At 47.5% G+C, this 17,745-nt stretch overlaps 1 protein-coding gene and 1 long non-coding RNA gene across 4 annotated transcripts in view; one reads left to right on the forward strand and one right to left on the reverse strand.

Moving 5' to 3' along the window:
- The window catches only part of VAT1L (vesicle amine transport 1 like), a 213,214-nt gene that overhangs the window by 155,084 nt on the left and 40,385 nt on the right, over positions 1 to 17,745 (forward strand). For all 3 annotated transcript variants that reach the window (XM_063945386.1, XM_063945385.1, XM_063945387.1), the window contains exon 4: positions 13,720 to 13,862. In XM_063945386.1, coding sequence (XP_063801456.1) covers positions 13,720 to 13,862 — 143 coding nt within the window. The remainder of the gene's footprint in view (positions 1 to 13,719; positions 13,863 to 17,745) is intronic.
- LOC134969436 (uncharacterized) overlaps positions 1 to 17,745 on the reverse strand; it is a 102,787-nt gene that overhangs the window by 58,155 nt on the left and 26,887 nt on the right. The window lies entirely within an intron of this gene.

Below are 17,745 nucleotides of genomic sequence, written 5' to 3' on the forward strand. Positions count from 1 at the left end.
AAGAAGGAGAGGAGTAAGGACTATACTCGTGGCTCCGGATTGGCCAAGAAGGACTTGGTACCCGGAACTTCAAGAGATGCTCACGGAAGACCCGTGGCCTCTACCTCTAAGAAAGGACCTGCTCCAGCAGGGACCCTGTCTGTTCCAAGACTTACCGCGGCTGCGTTTGACGGCATGGCGGTTGAACGCCGGATCCTGAAGGAAAAAGGCATTCCGGATGAAGTCATCCCTACCCTGATCAAAGCCAGGAAGGATGTAACTGTGCAACATTATCACCGTATTTGGTGTAAATATGTTGCGTGGTGTGAGGCCAGGAAGGCCCCTACAGAGGAATTTCAACTGGGTCGTTTCCTGCATTTCCTGCAAACAGGACTGTCTATGGGCCTAAAATTAGGGTCCATTAAGGTTCAAATTTCGGCCCTGTCGATATTCTTCCAAAAAGAACTAGCTTCAGTTCCTGAAGTTCAGACGTTCGTCAAGGGGGTACTGCATATACAGCCTCCTTTTGTGCCTCCAGTGGCACCTTGGGATCTCAATGTAGTTTTGGGGTTCCTAAAATCACATTGGTTTGAACCACTCACCACTGTGGACTTAAAATATCTCACATGGAAAGTGGTAATGCTGTTAGCCCTGGCTTCAGCCAGGCGTGTCTCAGAATTGGCGGCTTTATCCTATAAAAGCCCTTACCTAATTTTTCATACGGACAGGGCAGAATTGAGGACTCGTCCCCAATTTCTCCCTAAGGTGGTTTCAGCGTTTCACTTAAACCAGCCTATTGTGGTACCTGCGGCTACTAGGGACTTGGAGGATTCCAAGTTGCTGGACGTAGTCAGGGCCCTGAAAATATATGTTTCCAGGACGGCTGGAGTCAGAAAATCTGACTCGCTGTTTATCCTGTATGCACCCAACAAGCTGGGTGCTCCTGCTTCTAAGCAGACTATTGCTCGTTGGATTTGTAGTACAATTCAGCTTGCACATTCTGTGGCAGGCCTGCCACAGCCAAAATCTGTAAAAGCCCATTCCACACGAAAAGTGGGCTCATCTTGGGCGGCTGCCCGAGGGGTCTCGGCTTTACAACTTTGCCGAGCAGCTACTTGGTCAGGGGCAAATACGTTTGCTAAATTCTACAAATTTGATACCCTGGCTGAGGAGGACCTGGAGTTCTCTCATTCGGTGCTGCAGAGTCATCCGCACTCTCCCGCCCGTTTGGGAGCTTTGGTATAATCCCCATGGTCCTTTCGGAGTCCCCAGCATCCACTAGGACGTCAGAGAAAATAAGAATTTACTTACCGATAATTCTATTTCTCATAGTTCGTAGTGGATGCTGGGCGCCCATCCCAAGTGCGGATTGTCTGCAATACTTGTACATAGTTATTGTTACAAAAATCGGGTTATTATTGTTGTGAGCCATCTTTTCAGAGGCTCCTCTGTTATCATGCTGTTAACTGGGTTCAGATCACAAGTTGTACGGTGTGATTGGTGTGGCTGGTATGAGTCTTACCCGGGATTCAAAATCCTTCCTTATTGTGTACGCTCGTCCGGGCACAGTATCCTAACTGAGGCTTGGAGGAGGGTCATAGGGGGAGGAGCCAGTGCACACCAGGTAGTCCTAAAGCTTTTACTTTTGTGCCCAGTCTCCTGCGGAGCCGCTATTTCCCATGGTCCTTTCGGAGTCCCCAGCATCCACTACGGACTATGAGAAATAGAATTATCGGTAAGTAAATTCTTATTTTATTTCTCTGACGTCCTAGTGGATGCTGGGGACTCCGTCAGGACCATGGGGAATAGCGGCTCCGCAGGAGACAGGGCACAAAAGTAAAAGCTTTAGGATCAGGTGGTGTGCACTGGCTCCTCCCCCTATGACCCTCCTCCAAGCCTCAGTTAGATTTTTGTGCCCGGCCGAGAAGGGTGCAATCTAGGTGGCTCTCCTAAAGAGCTGCTTAGAGTAAAAGTTTTCTTAGGTTTTTTATTTTCAGTGAGTCCTGCTGGCAACAGGCTCACTGCATCGAGGGACTTAGGGGAGAGAAGTGAACTCACCTGCGTGCAGGATGGATTGGCTTCTTAGGCTACTGGACACCATTAGCTCCAGAGGGAGTCGGAACACAGGTCTCACCCTGGGGTTCGTCCCGGAGCCGCGCCGCCGACCCCCTTGCAGATGCCGAAAAGTGAAGAGGTCCAGAAACCGGCGGCAGAAGACTTTTCAGTCTTCATAAGGTAGCGCACAGCACTGCAGCTGTGCGCCATTGTTGTCAGCACACTTCATAGCAGCGGTCACTGAGGGTGCAGGGCGCTGGGGGGGGCGCCCTGGGCAGCAATGATAGTACCTTATTCTGGCTAAAAATACATCACATATAGCCCCTGGGGGCTATATGGATGTATTTAACCCCTGCCAGGTCTCAGAAAAACGGGAGAAGAAGCCCGCCGAAAAGGGGGCGGGGCCTATTCTCCTCAGCACACAGCGCCATTTTCCCTCACATAAATGCTGGTGGGAAGGCTCCCAGGCTCTCCCCTGCACTGCACTACAGAAACAGGGTTAAAACAGAGAGGGGGGGGCACTTATTTGGCGATATGACTATATATATTAAAATGCTATAAGGGAAAAACACTTATATAAAGGTTGTCCCTGTATAATTATAGCGTTTTTGGTGTGTGCTGGCAAACTCTCCCTCTGTCTCCCCAAAGGGCTAGTGGGGTCCTGTCCTCTATCAGAGCATTCCCTGTGTGTGTGCTGTGTGTCGGTACGTGTGTGTCGACATGTATGAGGACGATGTTGGTGAGGAGGCGGAGCAATTGCCTGTAATGGTGATGTCACTCTCTAGGGAGTCGACACCGGAATGGATGGCTTATTTAAGGAATTACGTGATAATGTCAACACGCTGCAAGGTCGGTTGACGACATGAGACGGCCGGCAAACCAATTAGTACCTGTCCAGGCGTCTCAAACACCGTCAGGGGCGTTAAAACGTCCTTTTACCTCAGTCGGTCGACACAGACACGGACACTGACTCCAGTGTCGACGGTGAAGAAACAAACGTATTTTCCTTTAGGGCCACACGTTACTTGTTAAGGGCAATGAAGGAGGTGTTACATATTTCTGATACTACAAGTACCACAAAAAAGGGTATTATGTGGAGTGTGAAAAAACTACCTGTAGTTTTTCCTGAATCAGATAAATTAAATGAAGTGTGTGATGATGCGTGGGTTTACCCCGATAGAAAATTATTGGCGGTATACCCTTTCCCGCCAGAAGTTAGGGCGCGTTGGGAAACACCCCTTAGGGTGGATAAGGCGCTCACACGCTTATCAAAACAAGTGGCGTTACCGTCTCCAGATAGGGCCGCCCTCAAGGAGCCAGCTGATAAGAGGCTGGAAAATATCCTAAAATGTATATACACACATACTGGTGTTATACTGCGACCAGCGATCGCCTCAGCCTGGATGTGCAGCGCTGGGGTGGCTTGGTCGGATTCCCTGACTGAAAATATTGATACCCTTGACAGGGACAGTATTTTATTGACTATAGAGCATTTAAAGGATGCATTTCTATATATGCGAGATGCACAGAGGGATATTTGCACTCTGGCATCAAGAGTAAGTGCGATGTCCATATCTGCCAGAAGTTGTTTATGGACACGACAGTGGTCAGGTGATGCAGATTCCAAACGGCACATGGAAGTATTGCCGTATAAAGGAGAAAAAGACAACGTCTTTTCAGCCTCAGTCCTTTCGTCCCCATAAGGGCAAGCGGGCAAAAGGCCAGTCATATCTGCCATGGGATAGAGGAAAGGGAACATTCCCAGAAACAGAAGCCCTCCACCGCTTCTGCCAAGTCCTCAGCATGACGCTGGGGCCGTACAAGCGGACTCAGGTGCGGTGGGGGGGGTCGTCTCAAGAGTTTCAGCACGCAGGGGGCTCACTCGCAAGTGGACCCCTGGATCCTACAAGTAGTATCCCAGGGGTACAGATTGGAAATTCGAGACGTCTCCCCCTCGCAGGTTCCTGAAGTCTGCTTTACCAACGTCTCCCTCCGACAGGGAGGCAGTAGTGGAAACAATTCACAAGCTGTATTCCCAGCAGTTGATAATCAAAGTACCCCTCCTACAACAAGGAAAGGGGTATTTTTCCACACTATATTGTGGTACTGAAGCCAGACGGCTCGGTGAGACCTATTCTAAATCTGAAATAGTTGAACACTTACATACAAAGGTTCAAATCAAGATGGAGTCACTCAGAGCAGTGATAGCGAACCAGGAAGAAGGGGACTATATGGTGTCCCGGGACATCAGGGATGCTTACCTCCATGTCCCAATTTGCCCTTCTCACCAAGGGTACCTCAGGTTCGTGGTACAGAACTGTCACTATCAGTTTCAGACGCTGCCGGTTGGATTGTCCACGGCACCCCGGGTCCTTACCAAGGTAATGGCCGAAATGATGATTCTTCTTCAAAGAAAATGGACGATCTCCTGATAGGGGCAAGGTCCAGAGAACAGTTGGAGGTCGGAGTAGCACTATCTCAAGTAGTTCTACGACAGCACGGGTGGATTCTAAATATTCCAAAACCGCAGCTGTTTCCGACGACACGTCCGCTGTTCCTAGGGATGATTCTGGACACAGTCCAGAAAAAGGTGTTTCTCCCGGAGAAGAAAGCCAGGGAGTTATCCGAGCTAGTCAGGAACCTCCTAAAACCAGGAAAAGTGTCAGTGCATCATTGCACAAGGGTCCTGGGAAAAATGGTGGCTTCTTACGAAGCGATTCCATTCGGTAGATTTCACGCAAGAACTTTTCAGTGGGATCTGCTGGAAAAATGGTCCGGATCGCATCTTCAGATGCATCAGCGGATAACCCTGTCTCCAAGGACAAGGGTGTTTCTTCTGCGGTGGCTGCAGAGTGCTCATCTACTAAAGGGCCGCAGACTCGGCATTCAGGACTGGGTCCTGGTGACCACGGATGCCAGCCTGAGAGGCTGGGGAGCAGTCACACAGGGAAAAAATTTCCAGGGAGTGTGATCAAGTCTGGAGACTTCTCTCCACATAAATATACTGGAGCTAAGGGCAATTTACAATGTTCTAAGCTTAGCAAGACCTCTGCTTCAAGGTCAGCCGGTATTGATCCAGTGGGACAACATCACGGCAGTCGCCCACGTAAACAGACAGGGCGGCACAAGAAGCAGGAGGGCAATGGCAGAAACTGCAAGGATTCTTCGCTGGGCGAAAAATCATGTGATAGCACTGTCAGCAGTGTTCATTCCGGGAGTGGACAACTGGGAAGCAGACTTCCTCAGCAGGCACGACCTCCACCCGGGAGAGTGGGGACTTCATCGGGAAGTGTTCCACATGATTGTGAACCGTTGGGAAAGACCAAAGGTGGACATGATGGCGTCCCGCCTGAACAAAAAACTGGACAGGTATTGCGCCAGGTCAAGAGACCCTCAAGCAATATCTGTGGACGTTCTGGTAACACTGTGGGTGTACCAGTCGGTGTATGTGTTCCCTCCTCTGCTTCTCATAACCAAGGTACTGAGAATTATAAGACATAGAGGAGTAAGAACTATACTCGTGGCTCCGGATTGGCCAAGAAGGACGTGGCACCCGGAACTTCAAGAAATGCTCACAGAGGACTCATGGCCTCTGCCGCTAAGAAGGGACTTGCTTCAGCAAGTACCAGGTCTGTTCCAAGACTTACCGCGGCTGCGTTTGACGGCATGGCGGTGGAACGCCAGATCCTAAGGGAAAAAGGCATTCCGGAAGAGGTCATTCCTACCCTGGTCAAAGCCAGGAAGGAGGTGACCGCAAAACATTATCACCACATGTGGCAAAAATATGTTGCGTGGTGTGAGGCCAGGAAGGCCCCACGAAGAAATTTCAACTCGGTCGATTCCTGCATTTCCTGCAAACAGGAGTGTCTATGGGCCTCAAATTGGGGTCCATTAAGGTTCAAATTTCGGCCCTGTAAATTTTCTTCCAGAAAGAATTGGCTTCAGTTCCTGAAGTCCAGAAGTTTGTCAAGGGAGTATTGCATATACAACCCCCTTTTTGTGCCTCCAGTGACACTGTGGGATCTCAACGTAGTTCTGGGATTCCTCAAATCACATTTTAAACCGCTCAAATCTGTGGATTTGAAATATCTCACATGGAAAGTGACCATGCTGTTGGCCCTGGCCTCGGCCAGGCGAGTGTCAGAATTGGCGGCTTTGTCTCACAAAAGCCATATCTGATTGTCCATTCGGACAGGGCAGAACTGCGGACTCGTCCCCAGTTTCTTCCTAAGGTGGTGTCAGCGTTTCACCTGAACCAGCTTATTGTGGTACCTGCGGCTACTAGGGACTTGGAGGACTCCAAGTTGCTAGATGTTGTCAGGGCCCTGAAAATATAGGTTTCCAGGACGGCTGGAGTCAGGAAAACTGACTCGCTGTTATCCTGTATGCACCCAACAAACTGGGTGCTCTTGCTTCTAAGCAGACGATTGCTCGTTGGATTTGTAGCACATTTCAACTTGCACATTCTGTGGCAGGCCTGCCACAGCCTAAATCTGTCAAGGCCCATTCCACAAGGAAGGTGGGCTCATCCTGGGCGGCTGCCCGAGGGGTCTCGGCATTACAACTCTGCCGAGCAGCTACGTGGTCGGGGGAGAACACGTTTGTAAAATTCTACAAATTTGATACCCTGGCTAAAGAGGACCTGGAGTTCTCTCATTCGGTGCTGCAGAGTCATCCGCACTCTCCCGCCCGTTTGGGAGCTTTGGTATAATCCCCATGGTCCTGACGGAGTCCCCAGCATCCACTAGGACGTCAGAGAAAATAAGATTTTACTTACCGATAAATCTATTTCTCGTAGTCCGTAGTGGATGCTGGGCGCCCATCCCAAGTGCGGATTGTCTGCAATACTTGTACATAGTTATTGTTACAAAAATCGGGTTATTATTGTTGTGAGCCATCTTTTCAGAGGCTCCGCTGTTATCATGCTGTTAACTGGGTTCAGATCACAGGTTGTACAGTGTGATTGGTGTGGCTGGTAGGAGTCTTACCCGGGATTCAAAATCCTTCCTTATTGTGTACGCTCGTCCGGGCACAGTATCCTAACTGAGGCTTGGAGGAGGGTCATAGGGGGAGGAGCCAGTGCACACCACCTGATCCTAAAGCTTTTACTTTTGTGCCCTGTCTCCTGCGGAGCCGCTATTCCCCATGGTCCTGATGGAGTCCCCAGCATCCACTACGGACTACGAGAAATAGATTTATCGGTAAGTAAAATCTTATTTTTTTAAATATCTTTACTATAGGCCAGTAAAATAATAAAATGCCAATTGGCCGAACTCATATTTGTATGCAAAACCCGATGGTTTACATACAAATACGATGTTTGGGAGTCTGTTCAGGCACAAGACCTGTTCTGTGCATTTGCAGAACTGGTCTTGCGATATTGCTCGCAGCCCCCTATCAGCCGCAGCATGATTGACATGCCGTGCCATTTGTAGGCGGCGCCCGGCACCGTTCTTCAAAACCACTGAGTGCCGCCCCCGTTTTGAAGGCATGATGGATCCAGGGTCTGCAATGATGATACTGAACCCAGTGTGAGTGAATTAAAGTCCTGTATCCACTATAAATTGTCTTTATTGAATATTATTATTTGACAGTTTACACCCTCCGTTGAATACTAGTATCAGGTGTTCGGAATGGGTGCATGATGAAGCAAATGTAATATTCCTAAACTAGCCCCTGCAAGGTTCATGGAAATATTACATATTAGTACCAGGCTGTATTAGATTAGACCCTGATGGAAATAAATGTTCACTGTTTAATTAAATGTCATCAAACCCACTTCACAGTGTATTTCAATGCCAATTTCTGTGTCCTACTTCACTGACTTTATAGTGTGGGTGTATCTATTTATACCACTCTGAACACACAGTAATTCCCGTATAAATAATCATTTATTAATAACCTCAGTGTATAGTCCACGTCTGTTAGAGTATATGACACCGCTCGCTGGCGGGCTGCAAAAAATAAGATGAGGTAATTCCTATAGAAATGACAGCGACTGTTTTTCTCCCTGGCGGGTGAACAGGAAAAATCTTGTGGTTGCAGGAAAACCCAGCAGAGTTTTTTAAATTACGCCCACAATTCAATATGCCCCCAAAGGGCCATGGTGCACTGCAGGTGGGGTAGATTTAAAGGGTTTACAATGCCACTGAAGTAGTTGCGAACTCAGACTTTTAATTGTTCAAAAAACATTTGGGGCAGGGGGGGAGTTGATGGTGGAGATTCTGCACCTCAAGTTTCAATGGTACAATCAGTGGTTGTGGTAACAATCTGTCAGTCCTTGCACATAGGTTCAGAAGCATGGCTGTACACCAGGGCTTGTGGCCCCATTTGCATATAGTTGCAGAAGTGATACTGGCAAAAGATATACACAAAGACGCTTCAGCGTCTCCGTCTGACTCAGGCAAGGCCCAAAATGTGCAGAGAGATTTATATGTGAGAGAGGCGTGTCCAAAACCAGACCTAAATTGCAGTATAAAAATAAAGCTGTCCAGCACTTGTGGACTACATGCAAAATAAGCCAGTATTTACCCTGCATGTAAAACAAGTAAATAAATGCATTTGCTCCCCTTGCAGTGCAACATAGTTTGCCCAGGGGCAGAGTGACTTTTTTATGCTTTGCTTCCAATTCAGAATCAGGCCCAAAGCCCATACAGACTCACCTGTCCAACAGCAAATTCTAAATTGGAAATTGTTTTCCAACATTGGCAAGTACAAAGTGCCATTGTAATCCATAAATAATAATGTAACAATATTTAAGACTAAGGGGGGTTATCCAATAACCCCGTGGGCAATTGCATCGCTGGGGGCTATCCAGTTAGCCCCGATGCGGCGCGCTACTCCCCCCAATGCCGGCACTTATCGGGCATAAGCATAAACCGCAATAACTGGCCTGCTGGAGCCGCAATAACACATGGGATCCCATGTGGGTCCAATTTGGGCCGATCAAAATGACCTCCAATTGGATTCCGTGATAATGACCATCAGTCATTAATCACGATATCCAGCCATTTTGCTTGCCCAAAATGGCATCGGGGCTAATTGGATACCACCCTAAAGTGTTTGTTCACCCATTCCACTATACCTGCCAGTATACGATAAGAAAAAGCTTATTTTATAATATACTTATCAGCAGAATTGGCTTCGCTACTGCTGCTGTACATTCAGTTGGAACTAAAACGATTAGCATGCGCGGTAAGAATACAGCCTAACTAGCAAGCAATTACCAACAAATGTGCCTGAGAGCAATGTGCAGATCTTAATTCTGCAGAACATATTTTCATTCTTTTAAATCCGTGGAACACATAATAAGATGTAAAGAGGCTACGTATTTGCTGCGGATGTTGGGTAATGATGGCGAGCACAGCGCTTAAGCTTAATGCAGCTTTATGCATTTTACATTATATGTAAACAAGTTACACTGAGCATCATATTTCATTGCATGGAGAGCATCAAATTTCTTTACATTCATTTATATGCATTTGCTCTAAGACTAGTCAAGCACTTTGATTCCTTTGTTAGCAGTGTTGACAGAGGAAATAGGTCATGCACAAATACACATAATCACATAAAAAGTATTGCTAATTGATATGTATACTTTTCTTCATTACACGGATGAGCGCTTTAGACAAGTTGCAAAAGCAACGATAACCAGGGCAATCTCCATTCACAGCATGAAGCTGACTGAACAAAGGTGGAGTGGATTGGACAGGACTGATAACAAAACCAAACGATGCAGGCCATGTTTTCCATCTGTTTTTAGACTGTAAACAATTATCATGCAGGTCTATACACTGAATGATAATCGCTGAAACCAGTCGTTTGGTTGGCTGGTATGCACAATTATCGTGCAGCGTGTGACTGGCTTGTGTGTCATTTAACAAGAGTACCAAATTGTAGATGTGCAGCACAACAGCACAATACAGTGTTGTCTATTTCCATACAATTGCATTGGGAAGTGTTGCCCCTTCTGAGTGAGATCTTTCGGTACATCGGAGCATACATTGTTGAATATTAATTTCTGTTGCTTTGCTAAATTGTTAAATTATATTTTAAATGAGCTTCAAGTCCAGTGAATGTGGCTTTATGGACCATTTACGGTGTCATTGGGCGTCTGTAGTGTAGCTTTTATCCCATTGCAGACACATTCAGAGGTTGCTGAGAACAAGCCAGTACTTTTCACTATTCCAGTGCTCTGTATACTGGAAAGCAAAATAACTGGCATGCAAATACTATTGTAGTATAAAAACACTGTAATAGACGAGGTGACACATGAAATAAAGACTGTCCTATTACTGTTCTGACGTTTTTCAGTAATAGATGAGCCTCCAATGAGCATTATGTTATAGCATGTCCAGTAACATCAGTGAGCATCATCCCCAGCAGACGCCCGCACACACATTAGACTTTGCACACACAGGGTTATCTCCAAGCATTTTCCAAGCCTATTGGAAGTGAATCCACCTGTACACACATAAAATTGCTTCCTGACAAGCACCCACATTATTTTACATCAAAGGCCTGCAGTGTTCAGAAACACGAATACTAGACAAAATATAAAGGAGTTCTATGCGAGCTCTCATTACGTACATAGCACATAATGATGTAAGGAGGCTTTGAGAAGTGCTTCTATCTCTCTGCCGGAGCTAGGAGAAAGTACATGGTTTGTCTCTGCTTTTAACTAGCATTGTTTTCCATCACCTGCGTGTTCCATCTTCTCATCCGGCAGCCTTGGAACTAAAGCTGCGCATTGTAATTGTGCAATTGAAGACTGACGATCCTACACCTGTCCTAAATTCTGCGGGCACTAAAAATGTCACCTGGGAATTGTAACGTGAAGCAATCACCTGTTTTTTCAAAAATGTTTTAATTGAAATGATTGAATTGATTGAAATTACAAATTGTAAAATGCGTTGGGTACAGTCTTTTCTTGGTAAACAACCCTCCTCCGTCTGGAAGCACTGTCAGGGTATTGGCTGTAGTGATATTCTGTACTGTCACCAGTATACATGACCTTTTACCTAACAGCTTGGAGATATGAAAAAAAAAAAAAGTGGTTATTCAATGGTGGTGAGATGATTGGACGGCTACAATGTAATGTCTATTTGTGCTTACAGCCATTCAGTGCCTTTAGTCATGGCCTCAAAGACATGGGGCGGGCCTGGGTACCTGAGTGTGTGGCCACTGGCTATGCCTTGACCTGGTGTATATTACTATAGTGCACATGGTGATCATGGCATCACGTGCGGGGAGTGTGTGTGTGGGGGGGTGGGGTGGTTATGCCAGCCCTGCACTCCTGTCACCTACAGAGGCCCGAGGCCAGGTTATTTGTAACTGCTTCTGCTTCCCCCTCTCTGATCTCCTGCCTACAGTTACAAAATGTTGGAGAGCCGGCTGAGGTATGGTCCTTGGCATGGTGATACCCTGCTTTTACTAGTGGGATTAATGGAGTTTATTAAAAAATATAATTAAATATACCCCAGCTACCAGCTATAGCCTATGTAGCCCAGATTTGCCCAGACTGCCATCCATATGTTGTTTAGACAGCTAGACTGCCAGCCCTATGTTCTACAAATAATCCAAACTGCCAGCCATATGTTGTCTTGATAGCCGAGACTGCCAGCCATATGTTGTCTTGATAGCCGAGACTGCCAGCCATATGTTGTCTTGATAGCCGAGACTGCCAGCCATATGTTGTCTTGATAGCCGAGACTGCCATCCATATGTTGACTGCTAGCCGTATGTTGTCTAGACCACCCAGACTGCCAGCAATATGTTATCTAGATAGCCAAGTCTGCCATCCATATGTTTTCTAGGTAACCGAGACTGCCATCCATATGTTGTCTAGATAGCCGAGACGGCCAGCCATATGTTGTCTAAACAACCCAGACTGCCATGCACAGGTACCACCAATTAGGGTTAGGTTGTGGGTGTGGCGGGGTGGGGTTAGGGTTAGGTTCAGGCTGCGGGTAAGCAGGGTTAGGGGGGTTGGGGATTAGGGCTACTGTTCTTTCCACCTTGGTGTCGGGATCCTGAGCTTCGGAATGCTGCTGACGGTATTTTGATTGCCAGCATCCCACCTGTCGGGATCCCGTTATCATCCCATATACGAGTATATACACATGGTTTTTGTGTGCGTGTGTGTCACTGAATTTAGACTGTGAACTCCAATGGGGCAGGGACGTGTGAATATTCTCTGCTCAGTGCAGCCTGGTTGATGGCGCTATATAAATAAATGATAATACTGTATACTGCAAGAATATAATTTGCTTCCTGATACAGCTGCCTCACATCACAGCCGTGCCACACCACAGAGAGGAATCATGTGGCATAGGGCAGAACAGTACAGTGGGGAATTTCAATTATGTTTATTGTTAAAAAGAAATCACAATTTTATCTGCATTTTAGCACCACAAGCTGCAGAAAAAGCAGCACTATGTGTTACGGCGACGACTACTTCAGTATATCTCGTTTTATTGCATTTTCTTAAAAACTGGTAAAAACTGGTAGAAAAAACATAGACATTAACAATGGAATGTAAGCCCATCCTCAAAGAATTCTTAACAACAGTTTGATGAAGGATATTGATAATAAGTCAATTTATGGAGAATGAAAAAACAAATTAAGTATTACTGGGACAAATTAGTATTTGTATTACCGCTTTTAATGCAATCCTTTTATGGTGTACTTTCTTTTTTGCTCAGTTATGAATTTTCCCATCTGTAATGTGAGAAAGACAGGCTACAACACAGCTGTGCTTCCTCGTTACACCCTAAGTGCTAAATATTTGCCTCCAGCTGTGTCTACGCCATGTTCTCCTGTAATGCACAAAGACGTCTGGCTTTATGGAACACTTTTAGGTTTTGCCGTGGATAATGGGGATGTCATTTTGCAGTGGGTAGTGGTGGCATTTTTTTTTTATCTACTGATGGAGGATTGCTTGCCGGGGGCACATCTCGGCTTAGCCGGGGGCGCGGAGCATTGGAAACATTGGCCCTCATTCCGAGTTGATCGGTCGCAAGGCGAATTTAGCAGAGTTACACACGCTAAGCCGCCGCCTACTGGGAGTGAATCTTAGCTTCTTAAAATTGCGACCGATGTATTCGCAATATTGCGATTACTAACTACTTAGCAGTTTCAGAGTAGCTTCAGACTTACTCTGCCTGTGCGATCAGTTCAGTGCTTGTCGTTCCTGGTTGACGTCACAAACACACCCAGCGTTCGCCCAGGCACTCCCACCGTTTCTCCGGCCACTCCTGCGTTTTTTCCGGAAACGGTAGCGTTTTCAGCCACACGCCCCTGAAACGCCGTGTTTCCGCCCAGTAACACCCATTTCCTGTCAATCACATTACGAGCGCCGGAGCGATGAAAAAGCCGTGAGTAAAATTACTTTCTACATAGCAAAGTTACTTGGCGCAGTCGCAGTGCGAACATTGCGCATGCGTACTAAGCGGATTTTCATTGCGATGCGATGAAAAATACCGAGCGATCAACTCGGAATGAGGGCCATAGAAACTAGCCATGTTTCACCTGTAAAAAATCCCACCGCTTATCAGTCAGCATTTATCTCTGAATACACAGTAGTCCCTGAGTCCTTTTATAACTCCCCATTTGGACAGGTGACAGTTACATATGTCCTGTGATTTCTACCCGACATACCCTAAGTGTAATATGTGATGTTTTCAGGGGCAAGCGGTGGCACAGCTCTGCTCAACGGTTCCCAATGTTACAGTGTTTGGAACTGCCTCTGCCTTCAAACACGAGGCAATCAAGAACTCCCTTAGTCATCTCTTCGACCGAAATGCAGATTATGTGCAAGAAGTGAAAAGGTAAGATGGTGTTTTCATGCAAATCGGTGTGTGTGCCCTCCACTCACATTCCCCAGCCGCAGATTACAATATTAGCTAGTCTAAGGCAACAGACTGGCTGCAACTGCTCATTAAGGTCCAACAGAGTATTATACAAACACACCATGACATGAGATTAAATCAATGGACATACTTCTTGAATCTTAACCTCTCTAGAAAGCTGCAGAAGACACATAAATCTGTATCTAAAATTAAAGGCCCCACTTTATTAAAAAGTACTTTATAATATTCCAAATGTATGGCATTTCTTCAAATATGCATACAAGGTCTATATGTATGTACAAGTATAGACCTTATGTGAATATATATATGGCTTTATATATATATATATGGCTTTATATATATAAATCTCCTATATATTAGGCCAAATCTGTGACTCTGTGCCTGGCCGTAACGCTGGGCGGAGTCAGAGTCACAGATCTGGCCAAACCCCTAAATGCAATCAGATCGTCTAAGGATAGCCGGGCAGAGATGGATTATAGCAGGGGCGACCGTCCCGGGCCACCCACACACACTCCACCGGACTCCCCCACCCCTCCACCGCTTACACACCGGGCGGCTGCAACTTCCCAGGACCCGCTCTCCCCTTGGCGCCCGTCCGATGGCTGTGCGGCTGTCACAGTGCCCCTCCACCCGCTCGCTCACCCAGCGGCTGCAGCTTCCCGGGACCCGCTCTTCCCTCGGCGGACGTCCGACGGCTGTCACAGTGCTCCCTCCACCCGCTCACTCACCCGGCGGCTGCAGCTTCCCGGGACCGCTCTCCCCTCGGCGCCTGCCATTACACTGACTGTGTACGCCTCCCACTTGAGCGGCTGCAGCTTACAGGAGATGCGGAGAAAGTTTCTCTAAAGTGAGCTGTCCATGGCTGGGCCCCGGAGAATGTGCCACCTGCTGCCAGAGAGTAGAGTAGTGTGTCCCGAGGGCAGCATGTAGTGGGGTGAGGGCTGGAGTGTGCTGTCTGCAGCTGGGGGGGGGGGGGGGCTTTGCTATTTACTGCAGTAGTTTGGGGGGCAGAGAGGGCTTCAGACAGGCAGCGCTGGGATCTAGCAGGGGGTAGGTTAGTGTGTCACCATGGCAGCATTGTCTTGGGGTTGGCCAGGGTACTGTCCACGGCTGTGAGCTGTGGTGAGGGAGGCAAAGGCTGTACTTCACACTATTTGGAAGTGGGGGTGGGGTGGTTGTCACAAAGGATTGTTTTGTCTTTTTGGGGGGGAGGGGAGTGTGCCGATGTCTGCATGTAAAAACCACAGCACCCAACCCTCCCCCACCCGCTGGGCCTCCGGACCCCCTACTTCACCGGCGCCACCCCCGCACCTACCTCTCCACCACCCACAATGCCTACGGCCCCCATCCCCCGCACCCCCTCACATGCCCCTCCCCCACCGCGGCTCCTGTTGACTCCCTACTCCACCCGCGTGCCTGCCCCTTCCCCACTCGCAGTGCCTCCGGGACCCCTCCCCCATCCGCAACAGCTCCGCACCTGCCCTTGCCCCACCCGCAGCGCCTCCGTACCCCCTCCCCCATCCGCAGCCCCCACTCCCCATCGCAAAGGGGCAACGCTCCTATCCCCATCGGACGCCCTTTTGTCCTGCAATATTTAACCACTAACCAAAACTAGAAATGCACGTAATACTCCATATAATACAACTATTCAATGCCAGAAATGTGTGCAGGGGTTAAGGGGCGTAGCCCCTTTGCGACGGTGTGAAGAGCGCCCGTAGGGCGCGATGAGTCACCTAGTATATATATATAGTGCCGTTGGAAAAGTTTTTGGCAGGTATGTAAAAGTAAGAATGCTTTCAAAAATAGAAGTGTTAATAGTTTATTTTTATCAATTAACAAAATGCAAATTGAATGAACAGAAGAGAAATCTAAACAAAATCAATATTTGGTGTGGCCACCCTTTGCCTTCAAGACAGCATCAATTCTTCTAGGTACACTTGCACACAGTTTTTGAAGAAACTCGGCAGGGAGGTGTTTCCAAACAACTTGGTGAACTAACACAGATCTTCTGTGGATGTAGGCTTGCCCAAATTCTTCTGTCTCTTCATGTAATCCCAGACACACACGATCATGTTGAGATCAGGGCTCTGTGGGGGCCATATCATCACTTCCAGGATTCCTTGTTCTTCTTTAAGCTGAAGATAGTTCTTATTTACATTGGCTGGATGTATGAGGTCGTTGTACTGCTGCAGAATAAATTTGGAGCCAATCAGACACTGGGTCATCTTTTTGTATGGGCTCAGTGGGCTCTTGCCCAAGGGCCCCAGGAGTCTAAGGGCCCTAGGCTGATAGCTGAGAGTCCCCTTTTCCAGGGGTACCAGATTTTTTAAAATCGTCCCTGGGGAACCTGAGTTAGCCAACTTCTAAGCAGTGGTCCCCATCCAAACCTGTTAATTGCTCTTCCCAGCCAGATATCTCAGGTTCTGTCTAACTTAAGAGTTTTTCTGAGGGTATACTCCAAAAGCTGGGACTCTCCCCTTTCGGTGGACACTGACAGCTTGTCTCTACTATGCCCAGAACCAGAGATATCAGTCTACTAGCAGCTGGTCCCTGCTCCAGCTCCACACGCCTGACATGCAGTTTTATATATTCGTTGGTGGATTACTCTGGCTCCTGAACTCTGATCCCCAAGTCCCCAGTGCCTCCTGAAAGGTGAGACTCTCTAGTGTTTAATCCCATTGAAAGCTAAGGGGCCCTACTCACTGGCCGACCCGCCGCCGAGCTGCCCGACGGCGGATACGGCCGACGAGCGACCCGGCGGCGGGGGGGCAGTGACGGGGGGAGTGAAGTTTCTTCACTCCCCCCGTCACGCAGCTGCATTGAAGTGCAGGCAAATATGGACGAGATCGTCCATATTGGCCTGCATGCACAGCCGACGGGAGACCAGCGATGAACGAGCGCGGGGCCGCGCATCGTTCATCGCTGGAGTCTCCACACTGAAAGATATGAACGAGTTCTCGTTCATTTATGAACGAGATCGTTCATATCTTTCAGAAAATCGGCCAGTGTGTAGGGCCTATAAGAAATCTATTTCCAGGAACTGGAGAGTTCTGCAGTCATGCAAGCTGCCCTTCCGCCGGAAAATGATAAATATTAAGCCCACTCCACGATCCACCCCTCCCCGGTGTATTAAATACTCCCTACCACCCTGGAAGTCATGTACTGGGGCCCATTCATTCAGCCCAATGCCCCCTTCTACAGTTTAGTGTTCTCCCTCCAGACCCATCTCCCACCATCTGTGCAGTAAAGGAGTAATTAGCAGAAATGACTGCTCCAGGTTCTACTTTCTGAGTGGAAGATAGAACACCCCCTACCGCCCCTCGGGACATCAAAACTGCCGCTTATAGCACCTCCCACCCCTACCGCTGCAGGGTGGGTAGGGGCCCCAGTGCATTGCTTTGCCCAGACGACCCTGATGAGACCCCTCCCTGATGGTATTGCATGATGGATAAGTACCTGCCTGTATTTTGCAGCATTGAGGGCACCATTAATCCTGACTAAATCCCCAAATCGATTTGCTAAAATGCAGCCCCAAACTTGTAAGGAACCTCCACCATGCTTCACCGTTCCAAACTTATTCTGCAGCAAGACAATGACCCCAAACCTAGAGCCAGTGTCACTAAGAACTATATTTAGCATTTTGTTAATTGATAAATATAAACTATTAACACTTCTATTTTTGAAAATATTCTTACTTTGCACCATTTTTTTGGTATTGTTATTTTTGTAGATATTTATCTATTGTACATTGTAATTAGTTCGGTATAAAAGCCTGCTGCCTATACATTTCTGATTTATCACCCATTAATGGAAGATGCATATAGTTCTTGTTGCAAGCATT

The sequence above is a fragment of the Pseudophryne corroboree genome, chromosome 11 (genome assembly GCF_028390025.1).
Source record: "Pseudophryne corroboree isolate aPseCor3 chromosome 11, aPseCor3.hap2, whole genome shotgun sequence".
Lineage (NCBI taxonomy): Eukaryota > Metazoa > Chordata > Amphibia > Anura > Myobatrachidae > Pseudophryne > Pseudophryne corroboree.